General features: G+C 33.7%; 1 protein-coding gene across 4 annotated transcripts in view; it reads left to right on the top strand.

The window, feature by feature from the left end:
- BRINP3 (BMP/retinoic acid inducible neural specific 3) overlaps positions 1 to 19,092 on the top strand; it is a 400,272-nt gene that overhangs the window by 208,837 nt on the left and 172,343 nt on the right. For all 4 annotated transcript variants that reach the window (XM_015121080.3, XM_015121086.3, XM_015121085.3 and 1 more), the window contains 1 exon segment: positions 8,099 to 8,289. In XM_015121080.3, coding sequence (XP_014976566.1) covers positions 8,099 to 8,289 — 191 coding nt within the window.

Raw genomic sequence — 19,092 nt, 5'->3', positions numbered from 1 at the left:
TCACTTATGTAAATAATAAGAATAAACAAGAGCAAAATGTAATTAAGATTTCTATGACAGTTGATCTTACTAAAGGCATTCCTGGCAACCAAGGTAAAAGATAAATGTTAAGTTGTAGAATATTGGACATTTTATTATTTTCTTCTGGTTCTTTCATATAGCACATTGATAAAGTAGATAAATTACCTGTCTACTTTTTTGACAAATATATACTGAGTTACCTATGACAGTGCAAAACACCCAAGATCTTCTTAAATGAACACTCAGGTCACTGATAAAGACAGACATTTAACTTGGTAATAAGTGTTATTATGGTTTAGAACCTCATTACTTGAGTGTGGTTCATGAACCAAAAGCATCAGTATCACTTTAGTGCTTGTTTGAAATGCAGAATCTCAGATTCCATCACAGATTAATGAATCAGAATCTACATTTTAACAGGATTTCCAGGTGATTTATATGCACATTAAGTTTGAACAACACTGTTTAAAGTTATCTATATAAATTTAAAGTATAATCAACTGTTTTGAGAAATAATCTTTTAAAAAATAGCAAGAGTTTGTAACTGTACATACCAAAAATGTTTTTTAAAATACTCATTATTTCATTGTAAATAGCTCCAAAATTAGAAGTAATTTAATTGTATTTCAGTCAGGGTTTATTCATTGCCACCTAACCTCAGAGCTATTAATTTCCAGTTCCTTTATTTTCATGTTACTGTACTAGTATAGACAGTATCATTGTACCTTCAAATTGTCTTAGAAAATTTATAGTCTATTCTTGGGGGTAACTGTTAATAATCTTAAGATCAGTTACTTTCCTTTGGGATGCTTTGCAAAACATATTATATTTCTTTGTCAAAGTGAGATAAGGTTAGCTCTTTCCTTCCCGCAATATCTTGCAGATGCCAATTGGTGTTAAGCCAACATGTCTATTTCTTAACTATCCTGATATAATTGGCTCTGCTTCTTGCCAAACACGTATTTCTCTAAGATTTTTTTTTCTCCTGATGTATATTTGTTTTCAAAACCCCCTTTTCCCCCACAATACTGTATTAGTAGCTTAGTAGATCGCACCAGGCTATGTACCTTTAACAAGTGGAGCTTAGGAAGGATGATTATCAGCTCTGAGAGCAACATATAACTGCAAACCCAATATAATTTCAAAAGGGCAACAATAACAAAAATATTGTAAGGCTTAGCACAAGTAATAATGTGGCTTATCATTGCCAAAGAATGGACAACCTTTCTGAGGCAAAAGACTACATCAAAAATAAAACCTGCAAACAATTACATTAAAACAATGTTTTAAATGTTTATTTCTGTGAGAATGATTTTCAATCAAATAACATTTTTTAATAACTACAAATCACTCCAAGGCAGAACAGGCATTCACAATAAGATATTCAAATGTAAGGAAGTTGAATAACCAGGAAGACATCTGCCATAAATGCACATAATTTTTTTTTTTTTTCTGGGTAGAATGTAAACATTGTAGGACAACGGGCTAACTCAAGGGCAGTAGCAATTGCAAAAAAAAAAAAATAAAATACGTCCAACTCGTAAGAGTCGGCTTCACCGTAGTGAAAAAATATCCACATTTTAGTTGATCATTACAATAATTGTCGTTTCTGGCCAACGTTATATGTTGGTTTCTGTGGGTACCCTGTGATTCTGATCTGTGTGTCTTGGGAATCAAGAAGGTCTCTTTTGCAACATACCATCCTCCTGGCGGGGGTAAAAAGCAAGAGAACAGGTGTAACTTTGTGATGTCTCTCCAAACATTCATTATGTCAACATCTGGCTCACTTGTATTTCACTGATCAAAGCGTTCTCCTAATATCAGAGTAAAGGGAACACATCATGAACTACTCATAGTTGTTGTCTACAATGGATCATGAATCTATGTGTGCACGTTTGCATTTATGATGGTGTTGTAAATAGTTGCAAAGAATAAAACAATCTACCACATTATCATTACTGATTTACCTGTAGGATTCTTTTTATCCTTGTTTTATCTATTATTTTTCATATGTTTCTACCCTCAATACTATATATGAGAGAATGCCAACTGAGAAAATCCAAGTGAAAAGTAAATAGTATGAAGGTTCTTTAATTTCTATTTCTCATTGACTCAACATAGATGATTTGAAGATCAGAGTGGAAAAATACATAATTTTAAGGGCCACCTCTTAGGAAAATGTCAAATTCTATGATCCAACTATGGTATAACATTAAAATGGTGATTTTTGTTTGTTTGTTTTATTGCCCCCTGTTTCTCATTTTCTATGAAAGCATCCTTTAATATGTGCTTTTAATGACCATAAACCACCACAAAATTTTAGTTATGTGAGACACAGCTGCATGATTTCTATGTGGAACAATCACATCTTTTTATATCGACAGTCATTAATCCTTTTGCTGCCTAACAGACTCAGAATGTTGAATCATTTACAAAATCACATTTAGCTTTTACAAAATGTGTGGATGTCCTTTGGAACCCATGTCATGCTTATGAGCTACAGCTGGTTTAATAAAATGAATAAAAATGACTTTTGAACACATTTTTTTTAGTTGATTGAATAACACTATTTCAATTTCAAATCTGAAGATTGTCATTTAAGTATGTTCTGATGAATTGTTATGATTTAATACTTGTGGAAAAGTTACAGTAAAAGTTGAGAATGCATCTTCTCAGTTTGTAAAAATCTCAAATGACTGTGAAGAAGATAATTACAAAAGTATGATAGTTATGTATAACTGAAAAAAAAAAAAAACAAATCTCTTATAGGAAAGAAATAGGCCTAGTCTCCATGTAAATTGAGTGGCCTTGTCAAAATTTCTTAAAAATTTACAATCCATGTTTTATAAAAGTTGAAATTTAGCATGAGGTAAAGGGTTTACATCAAATAGTTGTGTGCTCTGTTGTAAGTAAGGGTTTTAAACAGGGTATTCATTAAAGGAACTATTATGGTGATTTAAACTACAGATTTAAGTTGCCTCACATGCATACCTGCAAGGAAAGTTTTTGCATACATGGATTAAAATTATACCGTAGAGAAGAACCATGAGCAATTTATGAATGGATTCTCTTTATCAGGCTATTAGAAATGATAACCCACTACTATTATTAGTAATCTTATATATATTGATTATTAGAACCAATAGAAACAATTATGACTAAGTCCAGATTACCATGGTGCAATTAAAAATCTATGAAATCCTAGCTTATGAAAATTTAAAACTTCCTCATCAACTGTTGGGTCTTAATAAAAAGGAAAAGAGAGAAAGAGAACATTTACTGCACTCATAATATATGCTCTGCCAGGTACTGTAGAGGGATTGTATTATTTGATCTCCACAGATAATTGAGAGAAGGATATTTTCTTTGTTTTAGAGATGGGAATGCTAAGTAAATATGCAACTGTACCAAAGCCCCATGGTCATCAAGTAGAGAGATGATGTGCTATTACTAGGATTTGCCCTTACATACCTGACTCTAAACCTTATGTTTCATTTGCCCTCATTATGTTATAATCCCTTTAGAATTATTTAATTGAAACCAAGCCAATTAAAACATAAACAATAGAATTAGTAATAAAAGTGTGTTATGATAATACCAATGTATTATAATTTGATTTTTCTTGTGTGGAATACATATCCTTCATGACAGAAGTAAGAAGTCATATTAATCTGTAACTTACAAGCAAATGTGGATGCTGAAAAATCATTGTTTTTAAATCTCCTGTAGATAGAAAATGAAACCCCTCTTATTTGTGATGATGATATAGACCACCATTTTTCTACGTTCATCTTTAATTGCCTCAACATATATTAGGTTTGTATTATCATTCATATAGTTACAATAAGGACTATGCGAAAATGGTGGTCCCTGCCTCTTATTACTTTCCAGTTGTGTTGTGGGACAACCTAACATGTGCAAAGTATTCCTAAATCAAATTGGTTTTAATTCACTGTTTTAAGATGAGCATGTGCTCCACCTTTTTTGTGGGGTGAAGTATGGCTCAATTGGAATCCCATTAAGAAGAAATTAATGATGTGTCATACTTACCTGTAAAGCAAAGACATACATAGAAATATGGTATTTATCTGAGAAGCATTTATCTGAAAATCAACATAGATAGAAATATGATATTTAAAGAACTGTTGTGGGAGATCTTTACTCTCCGTATATGGTTGCAGACTATAGGACAGGGTTAAAGAATATATAAAAGTAGAAAGGCCAACTTCTTATCACAAATAAGATAAAATAGCTAAATTTACTAGAAACTTCTAGGTATGGAATGAGTTGATTTATGCAACTCTGAATCATAGTGGTCAATAGAAGAGAATAATAATATATTAACAATTTTTGAATGACTAGATCCCAGCCATATTCCAAACCCTTTACAGCTATCTATTTCAGCTTACAGCTGCTCTGTGAGGAAATAATTTCCGTGCTCATTTTCCATAAGAGGAAACTGAGTCCTGAGATATGTTGTTGAAGATCATTCAGTTACTAAATTGAAACCAGCATTAGAACTCAAATCCGTTCTACAGAAAATTTGGTACATTTACATCTTAACTAAAACGAATTCTAAATGTCTGTCTTCCAGGACCTCATAATCCAGTGAAAGAATGCCTTCTATTGGTCTAATTTTCTCTTCTGCTCAACAACATATAGATTTTCAATTAATGTTGCAACACTTTGAGTAATAGGAAAATTCACTACTATATAAAGGGAGACTTACCAAAAATGACTCTCTTCACATATTTAAAATGGTCTTCTTGCATCTCCAGGAGGCAAAACTAATGTCTAATTGGTTAATTGGATCAATGTTTTGAATTTAATATATTATTCAACTGAAGGAAATATTTGATATTATTATTACATTTTAAAAATCGTGTAAGTCTCCTTCTAAATACAAGAATCTGTAGAAAACATTGAATGCATCAAGGCTGAACTTGGATGCTTCTTCAACATTTTAATTCATTTTCCAAGTGGAATCATCTGGGAATAGCCAAATCCTTTAGAGTTTTATTTCAGCCATAGTATTGGTTATGAACTTACCAATTACTTCAGGATATTTTTATTATGAAAAAATAGATTTTAAACCTGGGCCAGATGTGGAACAAGAGTTATGAATATTCATCCCATTATGACTTTTTCTTCAATGGTTTTTCAAAGACACCCAAAGTAGAGATATTTGTACAATGAATACCCATATACTCATATGTAGCAACATACTGCATAAAACCATACTACTATGAATATGCTGCTCATATACTATGGTATGAAGTTTATTGATTCTTTGTACTTTTGTCTTTGTAATATATTCCAAAAATTGATTTACATTCAAAATACTGTGTTCTTAAGTCACTTTATTTTTACAAACATGATACACAATTAGTAGCATTGGATTCTGTTTTTAATTTTTAGGAATGGCTTTTAAAATTTGATATAATTTTATTTTTTATAAATAAAGCATTTAAAACTGTTTACAGTGCTTAAACAACATGATAAAATATATTCAGAGAAATCTTTCTTGCAAAAGTGTTTCTTCATCCTGTTACCTTTCTGTATCTGTAGGTAAATATGCATAAATGCTTTTGGTTAATCCTTCCATTGTTTGATGCTTTTTTCCAAATAGAAAGAAATATATACATATGCGTGTATACTTGTATCTTCCCCTTTTCTTATAAAAAACTCTTAGGAAACAATTTTTATCCACTTTGTGATATCTCTGTAGAAATAATTTTTGCTGCCTTTCTGGCTGCACAGTGTTCCACTGTACGGTTGTAAACTAGTTTATTCCTACTGATAGGAATTTATATTGTTACCAAATGTCAATAATAAAGCCACAGTGAGACACATTTTGCATATTTTAGTCAGTCATTCTTTGAAATACATTCTTAAAAGTAGGATTGTGGAGTTGATTATTGATAACTATTGCCAAAATTCCCTCTATGTAAGTTACATCATTTTGCAATCCCACCAACAATACATCAGAAGGCCTGTTTATTTCTAGTTTTCCCATAGATTTGCACAGGTTGTCAAAGTTTGGATTCTGGCAGATTCCATCATTGAAAAGTAATATACCAGCATACTTTTAATTTGTATTTTTCATGCTATGACTTAGATTGAATATATTTTCAAATCTGTATGGGCTAGTTTTATCTCTTCTTGTCTGAACACTCTTTTCCTATTTATTCCTGTTTTTCTATCTGAATTTTGTGTTTCTTTTTCTTGATTTCTAGGAGTTCTTGGAATGTTAGAGGAATTAATCATTTATCTGTTATATAAGTTGTAAATATTCCTTTTCAATGCAAAATTTGTTTTATTGTGATTTTGTGCTAAAAAAAATCTGGTTTTACTTGTTCTAATTAATGTATCTTTTATTTCCATACTGTGGGATTTTTAGTTATGAATTATTTCCTTCCTTTGTATTTTCATGAATTCTCCTCTAGTACTTGAATGGTTTCATTTCATTAAATAATCATGTATCTAATCTGTTTGGAATCTATCCTTTTATAGAATCATATCCCTTATTTTCCAAATTGCTATTTAGGTGTCACTTAGTAAAAAGTCTATCTTTTTCCAAGGAATTACTGTCTCATTCTTATTACATGCTAAATTTCCACATGTACTTATTATTTTATGGATATTTTTCCTGTTCTAATTTGTGTGCCTATTCATGTGTCAGCCTGCACTGTTTAATTATACAGGTTTTACAATTTGCATTCAGATATGGTAAGATGTTCTCATTCTTGCCTATTCTTTTTAAAAGTCTTTTTTACTTTTTTCACTTACAATTCATTATTGACATGATTAATTTTCCTACTTCCAGGAAACAAAAACAATGATCTATTCAGTTTTTTAATCAGATTACATTATTTTATATTAAGATAAACTGATATATTTTGATGTCGAATATTTACGCTCAAGAAAAAATATCTATCATGTCATTTAATAGGGTCTATTATGGCAACTTTCAGAAGTGACTTACAAATTTTTCATGTACGTTTCACATTTTTTGTGCCATTTAAATGGTGTGATCTAATCCGTTATTATTTATACTTAGTTATTATTTGTGTGTGTCGGTCTATTGAGTTAGTAATATTTTTATTATTTGCTTTACCTTACTAAGTTTTGTAACTGTATGTGTGCAGTAGTTTGTCCATTAAATTTTGGATTTTCACCTGCGTAATCATATTATCTGCAAAAAAACATAGTTTAAGTGTTTTTTCTGACACTGTGATTCTAATTTGCATTCTCATCTATATTTGCATTTTAATATATTTATTAGCATGTTGAATAATAGAAGCAACTGTGGGTATGTTTGTCTGGTTCTGATTTTAATAGGGATGCCTCCTGGGTTTCCCCATTAAGAAAGATGCTGGCCTTTATGCTTAGGATCCTATATTTTACTTCTTTAAAGAAGTTTTTACCAAGTGGAGTGGCTCATGGCAGCAATGCCAGAATTTTGGGATTCTGAGGTGAGAGTATTACTTGAGGCCAGAAGTTTGAGATCAGCCTGGGCAACATAGTGAGACTCCATCTCTATGGAAAAAAAAACATTATTATTCATTGATTCCTAATTTATTAATTCTTAGTTAATCATAAATAGTTATAATTATTCATCAAATGTATTTGAAGCAATAAAGGATAGCAGCATTTTTGTTTCTGGATATGATAATATTCTGAATTATATTAATGATTTCCCACTATTGAGCCAGCTTTGCACTATTGGAATTATCCTATTGGTCATGAGATATGTATTTTTAATATTTACTGTTGGATATTATTCATTATTGCTTTAGTCATAATTTTGCATCAATATTTATTAAATGTAAAATGTGTTGTGTATGATGATTTTTAGATATCTGTGCTAATTTTACACTCATTTTATAAAAATAGATTTAGAAGTTTTACATTTTCAGTATTATCAATTTTTTTATATCAAACTTTAGGCAAAATCCCACTGTGAACTATCTGGGGAGGTTAATTTTTTTGCAGGGGGAGGTTTTCTGTGACACTTAATCTTATTTGCACTAGCTTTTAGTGGAAAATGGAATAATTTGCAATGTTATTAATGCAGGAGAAGAATCACTCACAATTTTTGTGGACAAGCGGAAGTTGAGCAAACGAGCTGAAGGAAGTGATTCCAGCACCAATAGCTCTTCGGTCACTCTGGAGACGCTGCATCAGCTAGCCGCCTCTTATTTCATTGACAGGGACAGCACACTTCGGAGACTTCACCACATTCAAATTGCATCCACTGCCATCAAGGTAAGAATGAGTTTATGCTAAAATTATCACCTTCCATTCTTTGATTCTTCTATATCCAAAATGCATTTCTATGTACTTGCTTATTCCATGAATTTAAACAATTATTTTATAAAAATATATTTACAATATTCTTGCTTTCAGTTATGTAATATATTTAAGATGAATTTGTACATATTTCAATATAATTTTTTACTTGCTAAGTAGGTTGAGATTTTTCATGGTAACACGTAATTAAAGTATATTTGAATTGTATGAATTTATCTTGGGGTACACAGACTCCCTATACATGGATACAAATTTGTTTTAATAACATCAATTTATTTTATAATTCTCCTTAATTTATTTTACCCATCTAAAAATACTATTCTGAGAAGAGAGGCTTTATTGGGCTTAAAGTCATCCATGGCACAAAATATTTTTAAGAAGTCCTGCTTCATGGAAAATGACCCCTCAATGTTTTTAAGATATATTAAGATGTACAGATGCATGGTTATATGGGTTTTTAGGAGGCAAAATATACAATAATCTAGAATTGGTGGATTAATATTATGTGTTCACTAAAGGCATTTGACTTTGAATACACTAAGGTTGACTTTATCAAAACTGAAAAGAGAGGAGAATAATTTAGTTCTGATTTTCAAAAGAAAAAATAAAATGAATGAGAAAAAGAGATTGAGAAATAGAGAGGAGAAATTGTTGTCTCCTAAACAGTAAGTTTTAGACATATTCTCTGGCAAATTAGCTCAATGTAATTCCACTTGTCAAATGGCCATTGTAAAATTAACAGAGTCAGAACAGTATGATCCTAGTCTAAGTTGGCCATAACAAAATAATATAGAGAGAGCATTTCAGTGTTTCAAATCTAACCTTTCATAGTTAATACAAAAATGAATGATTAAATGTAACATTCTATTACTTTATGAAACTAAAATTAATGTGTGTTCATTTTTGTGTCAGTTAGTTGAAAAGTTACTACTTCAACTTAAACCCATAAATGGGTTAAGAATGTTCAGAAGATTGCTCCAAGTATATCTTTTTGTTCAGAATGTACTGGAGAAAATAAAAGGTGATGTGGAAATACCTTTAACTTAAGGGTTACACAGACAATACGCAAAATCCTAATATTGCTAGTAAATGGTGTTGGGAAACTTCAGTAGATATAAATCATGCAATATAGTTAGTTGGCTTCTGACTCCAGGACTAATGTTATATTGAGTAACAAGTATATAAATAGTATTTATGCTGTACAGATAAAAATGTAGCCAGCATGAATGCAAATGTTTCAGTTAATTTAAAAGTTTTGGAAGATGTTGTTAGAAAAACTTAGCTTGAGGTTGCTGAGGAAAACTAGACTTTTCCAGAAATCAGTTTCAAGGATATAAACAGAAACTTTGGTCAAACTATTTTCTAACGGAAGAAATCATTGTTGTAAATGATTTTATTATATGGCTATTGATTTTTGTTGTTATTGTTTAGCACCAAGTGTGACTGTGAAATTATACAACAGTTTTTGTACTCTAGGTAAGAAATATACAGACACATTACATGTCAAAACATAATGGTTATTTGCATATACTTCTCTTCTCCCACAGGAGAAGTATATGGCACAAAAAACCATATGTTTTATTGAGGCATACTATTGTATAGAGGCATTGCATTTAGACTCTGTTAATACAAATGGGAATAATGGTGCTTCGTTAAGTCTATAACCTAGCTGTGTGGTGGAAACGAGTCCCAAAGAAGTGACACTTACAGGAAGTTCGCAGGAGAACGAAAGAGTAATCTGGAATTTGGGAGTCAACAGACTCACCTGGACAGGGCCACAGGGAATGCCTATTGTCCATTAACCATGGAAAGAAGTTTCTGTGCACATAATAAAAATGATTTAAAGTATGTGTAGAGTGGCTGGAAATGGGAGGAAAGGGGGCCTTACATTAGTTGGAGGAAACAGCAAACAGTGGGAATGATACAAGGTCTATATCACTGTGAACAGAAGTACCCATCTTGTGCTGTAACTAAGGAAAAAAGGAAATGAGATAAGCACCAGCTGGTGACAACATAGCCATGAATACAGGCATAGAAATTCATAGAGAGTGCAAGCGTGAGGTGGCGAGGTAGTGGGGAATGGGAAAGAAAGGAGAACAATTGCACCCTTCAGAATTTAATTTAGACCTAAAGGATATTTCCTTCTGAGGCAGCTGTAATTTTAAGTAGCTGATGATTTTGCATGCCAGGGTTAGCTGCAGTCAGGGTTATTATGAAGGTTCCAGGGAAAGGCATTGTGCTTGTGTGCTGTGCTCAAGCAAGACTGGAGCCAGAAACCCATGACCATGTGCACTGCAGGAAGTCGACCCTTCTGAGTTACATGAACACTGATGTGTCTGTGCAGTTTTGTGTGGAGATTATCTTTTATTTTTATTACTTATCAAATGTGTCCCTGCGCAGGTAAAAGGTGTCTCTCTTCATTACAAGTTTGACTAAGATTGCAAGTGCTTAGAAGTAAGTATGAGGAACTGAGTAGATGGGTGAAGGGACTTTGGTAAGCTGGATCCAAGGGTATTCAACTACTGAAATCTTTTCTTATTGAATAAACAATTTGATGTAAAGTACTCTTGTAGTCTCTGAAACCAAGATCTCAATTCCTTTACTAAATCCTTAAAGGTTCAGTGCATTGCTTGTGTGCTTTAAATTGTCAAACTAAGGATAACAAGATTCACAGTTTCTTTGATTTAGTAATGTAAGTTGTGTTTTAAGTGACGTATAGTAGGTATTTAATTTCTAGAGCAAAAGTTGTTCTGTGATTTACAGAATTTATGAGACAGAAAATTGCTAAAAAATAAAGTAAATAGAGTTGTTATCAGGTAACCGCAAAAATATAATTAGATCTGCAAAATCATGCCAGCTTTTATCATGCTAATTCTTACAAATCACAAGAGTTAAACAATTTAACTATGAGCCAGTTTCTAGAAAGTGGAATAAAGCAATTTGTTTGTTTTGTCTTCTATAATTATGAATATAAATGTAGACTATAATTTGTTAATTAATCTGTAAATAAAAAAACTGACACAAACACCCATAGTTTAATTAGTTGCCATACTCTTGCAATTAATAGCATTTATATCAAATATTATCTCACAGTATTATTTGTAGTCCAATAAAATGTGAAGTGTAATGTCTAGAGTTGGTCATTATTTTCTGAAGATCCAATTCAATTGACTTAAGTTATTCAAAAAATATACTAACATATTTTTATTTTTAAATAGTCTAATAAATTTTAATGCTATATAATTTATGGTGATGTGAAAAACACAATATATTATATACTTTGAAAGGATATTAATCTGTCACCTGATGTATTATGTCATATATATTTTCAAAGAGAATTTTCTTATTTTAATTTTTAGAAATAATGCACTGAGTAAAATTAAGTTTTTATAATAGGACACTACTAAAATATTTTAAGTAATTATTTTCATAAAATAATTACTGATATGTTCCTGTATTTCTTGTATTCTTCAAATATAGAAAAGACAATCAGATAACTTTCAATATTATAGTGTTTGGAAAGTTTTGAGCAGCAAACCTAGGAATAAGCAGAAACAACATATTACAATTAGCTTGAAGGTCAACATTTCAGCTTAAAAAAACCCATCTTGAAATGATTTTTTAGTGCTGCATAGTTAACATAAGAGTGTTGCAGGTGATATTGAAAAGAGGCACTATAGCTAACTCTAAATTTACACTTCTGAAATTATAAAATACATTACATTAAATTTTTTAAAGCTATTTATAAAATTAAACCCAACAATACTTTTCCAAGAAGCAGTTTTGATAAGTAAATTATTCGTTATTTGGGGGTAAAATCAGTAAAATGATAATATATTTATTTTTAATTTTGCTCCTATATATATATATATATATATACACACACACACATATATATTTAAAACTTACTTTAAGAATGCCCAAGAAACTATGCATGTGAACCATTGATAATAATGGCACATTTTATATTTTGCATTTATAGGAAAGATCCATATTTGGTATTCTTTTTGCTTGTGTATATTTAAGGTGTACAACACAGTGTTTTAATGTACTTAAACATAGTGAAATGGTTACTACAGCCAAGCAAATTACCATACCAAACATCTTTTCATCTTGCACACTCTTTTTTCTTTGTGTTGAGGGCAACTAGAATTTATTCTCTTTGCAAATTTCCACTAGGCAATACAATATTTTTAACTATAATCTTCATGTCATACATTGGATCTCAACATTTATTCATCCTATATAACTGCAACTTTGCACTCACTGACCTAATATCTTCTCATGATCTCCCTCTACCACCTCTCCCATACTGGTAACCAGTCTCTTTTTGTTTTCTTTTCTTTCTTTATTTCTTTTCTCTTTTTCCTTTATTTTTTTAGTTACTGTTACTTTTTTTTTTTTTTTTTTTTTTTTTTTGATCTGGCGTGCAGTGGCATGATCTCAGCTCATTGCAACCTTTGCTTCCCAGCTCAAGCAATTCTCCTGTCTCAGTCTCCCAAGTAGCTGGAACTACAGGTGCCTGCAACCACCCCTGGATAATTTTTGTGTTGTAAATAGAGACGGGGTTTCACGATATTGGTCAGGCTGCTCTCGAACTCCTGACCTCAAGTGTTCCACCTGCCTCAGGCTCCCAAAGTGCTGGGATTGCAGGCATGAGCCACCGTGCCTGACCTTCTTTGAGATTTTCTACTAGATAATGTTATCTGCAAACAGAGATAATTGTACCTCTCTGTCCAGTCTGTATTGTACTTTATTTATTTATTTATTTATTTATTTATTGTCTAATTGTCCTGGTGGTGAGAGTGGAAACTCTTCCTTTGTCCTGCTCTTAGGAAGAAAGTATTCCTTCTATCACTATTAGCTAGGATGGGTTTTTCATCCATGCTCTTTATTATATGGAGGAAATTATTTTCAGTTCATAGCTTGGTGAGTGTTTTTTACATGAAAGTGTGTTGATTTTGTCAAATGCTTTTTTATTGTATCTATTAAGCATGTAATTTTTATTTTTAATTCTATTTACATCATTTATTATATTAATTGATTTTAGGATATTGCATAAACTTTGCATTCTTCGGGCTAAATCCCATCTGGTCAATGTGTATATTTATTTTATTTGTGACTAGATCCAGTTTGCCAGTATTTTGCTGAGGATTGTTATGCCTATATTCAAAGTGGATATTGGACTATATTTTCCTGAGATACATCTGTCTGGTTTTGGTAGGGGGTAATAGTGGCCTCATAAAAGCAAATGGGAAATATTCCTTCCACTTCTATTTTGTGGAAGAGTTTGTGAAGAATTGGTATTAATTCTTCCTTGAATTTTTGGTTAAATTTAACAGTGAAGCCAACTAGATGTGGGCTTTTCTTTGTAGGTAGATTTTGGTTATTAGTTCAATTTATTCACCTGTTATAGGTGTATTCATATCGTGTTTTTCTTCTTGAGTTCAGTGTCAAGAACTTAAGGGGCTCAAGAGATGCTCCAACCTTGGCCTCCCAAAGTGCTGAGGTTACAGGCTTGAACCATCATGGCTAGCCCTTGTTCAGTGTTATCTTACAGTTACATGGTTCCTCCAAATATCTATCACTCTCCTCACCAACTCTATCCAAGCTTGGCCCTTCTAACTCTGAGCAATGACCTTCATATTCTATGTCATAAAGGAAATCGAGGTCATCAGTTAAGAAAGTCTCTGTCTTTCTAGAAATGTTTCCATTTCATTGAAATTATACAATTTGATGGCATGGAATTGTTCATACTATTTATTTAATATTCTTAGTGTTTCTGTAAGGTCAGTAGTAATAGCCCTTATTTATTCTTGATTCTTAGTTATTTCTAGTGTCGTTATTTTAAGTTACATGGGTTTTCTCTTTTTATCATGATCAACCTAAGTTAACATTTTTTTTCCAACTTTGTTGATCTTTTTGAAGAAAGAGCTTTTAGTTTCATTGATTTTTCTCTATTTTTCAAGTAAGCTAATATTTGAAAAGCTCTTAAAACAATAACTAGCTCAGTATTTGGGTGTGAGTGTCCTGTTTTTCTGGGCATGGTCTTAGCAAATGGCACAACAAGAGATTATATCCCGCGCCTGGCTTGGTAGGACCCACACCCAGGGAGCCTTGCTCACTGCTAGCGCAGCAGACTGACAGAAGGAGGGGCATCCACCATTGCTGAGGCTTGAGTAGGTAAACAAAGAAGTCTGGGAAGCTCGAACTGGGCAGAGCCCACCGCAGCTCAGCAAGCCCTGCTGCCTCTGTGGGATCCACCTCTGGGGGCAGTACATAGAAGAACAAAAGGCAGCAGAAACTTCTCCAGAGTTAAACGTCCCTGTCTGACAGCTCTGAAGAGAGCAGTGGTTCTCCCAGCATGGTGTTTGAGCTTGGAGAACAGACAGATTGCCTCCTCAAGTGGGTCTCTGACCCCCGTGTAATCTAACTGGGAGACACCTCCCAGTAGGGGCCAACTGACACCTCATACAGGCAAGTGCCCCTCTGGGATGAAGCTTCCAGAGGAAAGATCAGGCAACAATATTTGTTGTTCTGCAGCCTCCTCTGGTGATACCCAGACAAACAGGGTCTGCAATGGACCTCTAGCAAGCCCCAGCAGACCTGCAACTGAGGGACCTGACTGTTAGAAGGAAAATTAACAAACAGAAAGGAATAACATCAACATCAACATCAACAAAAAGGACATCCACACAAAAACACCATCTCTAGGTCACCATCATCAAAGACCAAAGGTAGATAAAACCACAAAGATGGGGAGAAACCAGAGCAGAAAAGCTGAAAATTCTAAAAACCAGAGCACCTCTTCTTCTCCAAAGGATCGCAGCTCTTCGCAGAAACGGAACAAAGCCTGACGAAGAATGACTTTGACAAGCAGACAAAAGTAGGCTTCGGAAGGTCGATAATAACAAACTTATCCGAGCTAAAGGAGGATGTTCGAACCCATCACAAGGGAGCTAAAAACCTTGAAAAAAGATTAGACGAATGGCTAACTAGAATTAACAGTGTAGAGAAGACCTTAAATGACCTGATGGAGCTGAAAACCATGGCACGAGAACTACGTGATGCATGCACAAGCTTAGCTAATTAGACCAAGTGGAAGAAAGGATGTCAGTGATTGAAGATCAATTTAATGAAATAAAGCGAGAAGAGAAGTTTAGAGAAAAAAGAGTTAAAAGAAATGAACAAAGCCTCCAAGAAATATGGGACTATGTGGCAAGGCCAAATCTGCGTTTGATTGGTGTACCTGAAAGTGACAGGGACAAGGTAACCAAGTTGGAAAACACTCTTCAGGATATTACCCAGGAGAATTTCCCCAACCTAGCAAGTCAGGCCAACATTCAAATTCAGGACATACAGAGAACACCACAAAGATACTCCTCAAGAAGAACAACCCCAAGACACATAATTGTCAGATTCACCAAGGTTGAAATGAAGGAAAAAATATTAAGGGCAGCCAGAGAGAAAGATTGGGTTATCCACAAAAGGAAGCCCATCAGACTAACAGCAGATCTCTCTGCAGAAACTCTACAAGCCAGAAGATAGTGAGAGCCAATATTCAGCATTCTTAAAGAAAATAATTTTCAACTCAAAATTTAATATACAGTTCAAACTAAACTTCGTAAGTGAAGGAGAAATAAAATCATTTACAGACAAGCAAATGGTGAGAGATTTTGTCACCACTAGGCCTGCCTTACAAGAGCTCCTGAAGGAAGCACTGCACATGGAAAGGAACAACTGGTAGCAGCCACTGCAAAAACATGCCAAATTATAAGGATCATCAACACTAGGAAGAAACTGCATCAACTAATGGGCAAAATAACCAGCTAACATCATAATGAAAGGATCAAATTCACACATAACAATATTAACCTTAAATGTAAATAGGTTAAATGCCCCAATTAAAAGACACAGACTGGCAAATTGGATAAAGAGTGAAGACCCATCAGTGTGCTGTATTTAGGAGACCCATCTCACATGCAGAGACACACATAGGTTCAAAATAAAGGGATGGAAGAAGCTCTACCATGCAAATGGAAAGAAAAAATATAAAAAGCAGGGGTTGCAATCCTAGTCTCTGGTAAAACAGACTTTAAACCAACAAATATCAAAAGAGACAAAGAATGGCATTACATAATGGTAAAGGGATCAATTCAACAAGAAGAACTGACTATCCTAAATATATATGCATCCAATACAGGAGCACCCAGATTCATAAAGCAAGTCCTTAGAGACTTACAAAGAGATTTAGATTCCCACACAATAATAATGGGAGACTTTTACACCCCACTGTCAATGTCAGACAGATCAACGAGACAAAAGGTTAACAAGGATATCCGGGACTTGAACTCAGCTCTACACCAAGCAGACTAAAGAGACATCTACAGAACTCTCCACCCCAAATCAACAGAATATACATTCTTCTCAGCACCACATCACACTTATTCCAAAATTGACCACATAGTTGGAAGTAAAGCACTCCTCAGCAAATGTAAAATAACAGAAATCACAACAAAGTGTCTCTTAGACTACAGTGTAATCAAATTAGAACTCAGGATTAAGAAACTCACTCAAAACCACACAACTACATGGAAACTGAACAACCTGCTCCTTAATGACTACTTGGTAAATAATGAAATGAAGGCAGAAATAAAGATGTTCTTTGAAACCAATGAGAACAAAGACACAATGTACCAGAATCTCTGGGACACATTTAAACAGTGCATAGTGGGAAATATATGGCACTGAATGCCCACAAGAGAAAGCAGGAAAGATCTAAAATCAACACCCTAACATCACAATCAAAAGAACTAGAGAAGCAAAAACAGCCACATTCAAAAGGTAGCAGAAGGCAAGAAGTAACTAAGATCAGAGCAGAACTGAAGGAGATAGAGACAAAAAAATACCCTTCAAAAAATCAATGAATCCACGGGCTGTTTTTTTGAAAAGATCAACAAAGTTGAAAGATCACTAGCAAGACTAATAAAGAAGAAAAGAGAGAATAATCCAAATAGATGAAATTTAAAAAAATGATAAAAGGGATACCACTGATCCCACAGAAGCACAAACTACCATCTGAGAATACTATAAACACCTCTACACAAATAAACTAGACAATCTAGAAGGAATGGATAAATTCCTGGACACATACACCCTCCCAAGACTAAACCAGGAAGAAGTTGAATCCCTGAATAGAACAATAACAGGCTCTGAAATCGAGGCAATAAGTAATAGCCTACCAACCAAAAAATGTCCAGGACCACACAGATTCACAGCCAAATTCTACCAGGGGTACATGGAAGAACTGGTACCATTCTTTCTGAAACTATTCCAATCAATAGAAAAAGAGGGAATCCTCCCTAACTCATTTTATGAGGCCAGCATCATCCTGATACCAAAGCCTGGTAGAGACACAACAAAAAAAGAGAATTTAAAACCAGCATCCCTGATGAACGTCTATGTGAAAATCCTCAATAAAATACTGGCAAACTGAATCCAGTAGCACGGCAAAAAGCTTATCCACCACCATCAAGTGAGCTTCATCCCTGGGATGCAAGGCTGCTTCAACATACACAAATCAATAAATGTAATCCATCACATGAACAGAACCAACAAAAAGAATCACATGATTATCTCAATAGACGCAGAAAGGCCTTTGACAAAATTCAGCAGCCTTTCATGCTAAAAACTCTCAATAAACTAGGCACTGATTGAACATATCTCAAAATAATAAGTTATTTATAACACACTCACAGCCAATATCATATTGAATGGTCTAGAACTGGAAGCATTCCTTTTGAAAACTGGCACAAGACAGAGATGCCCTCTCTCACCGCTGCTATTCAACATAGTGTTGGAAGTTCTGGCCACGGCAGCCAGGCAAGAGAAAGAAATAAATGGTATTCAATTAGGAAAATAGGACGTCACATTATCCCTGTCTGCAGATAACATGATTGTATATTTAGAAAACCCAGTCATCTCAGCCGAAAATCTCCTTAATCTGATAAGCAACTTCAGCAAAGTCTCAGGACACAAAATGAATGTGCAAAAACCACAAGCATTCCTACACACCAATAACAGACAGAGAGGCAAATCATGAGTGAACTCCTATTCACAATTGCTACCAAAAGAATAAAATACCTAGGAATCCAACTTACAAGGGATGTAAAGGACCTCTTCAAGGAGAACTACAAACCACTGCTCAACGAAATAAAAGAGGACACAAACCAGTGGAAGAACATCCCATGCTCATGCATAGGAAGAATCAATATCGTGAAAATGGCCATACTACCCAAGGTAATTTATAGATTCAATGCCATCCCCATCGAGCTACCAATGACTTTCTTCACAGAATTGGAAAAATCTACTTTAAAGTTCACATGGAACCAAAAGAGAGCCTGCATTGCCAAGGCAATCCTACACAAAAAGAACAAAGCTGGAGGAATCATGCTGCCTGACTTCAAAGTATATTACAAGGCTACAGTAACCAAAACAGCATGGTACTGTTACCAAAACAAATATATAGACCAATGGAACAGAAAAGATGCCTCAGAAATAACACCACACATCTACAACCATCTGATCTTTGACAAACCTGACAAAAACAAGAAATGGGGAAAGGATTCCCTATTTAATAAATGGTCCTGGGAAAACTGGCTAGCCATATGTAGAAAGCTGAAACTGGATCCCTTCCTTACGCCTTATACCAAAATTAATTCAAGATGGATTAGAGACTTAAATGTTAGACCTAAAACC

The sequence above is a fragment of the Macaca mulatta genome, chromosome 1 (assembly GCF_049350105.2).
Source record: "Macaca mulatta isolate MMU2019108-1 chromosome 1, T2T-MMU8v2.0, whole genome shotgun sequence".
NCBI classification, from domain to species: Eukaryota; Metazoa; Chordata; class Mammalia; order Primates; family Cercopithecidae; genus Macaca; species Macaca mulatta.
This window is presented reverse-complemented; position numbering and strand designations above follow the sequence as displayed.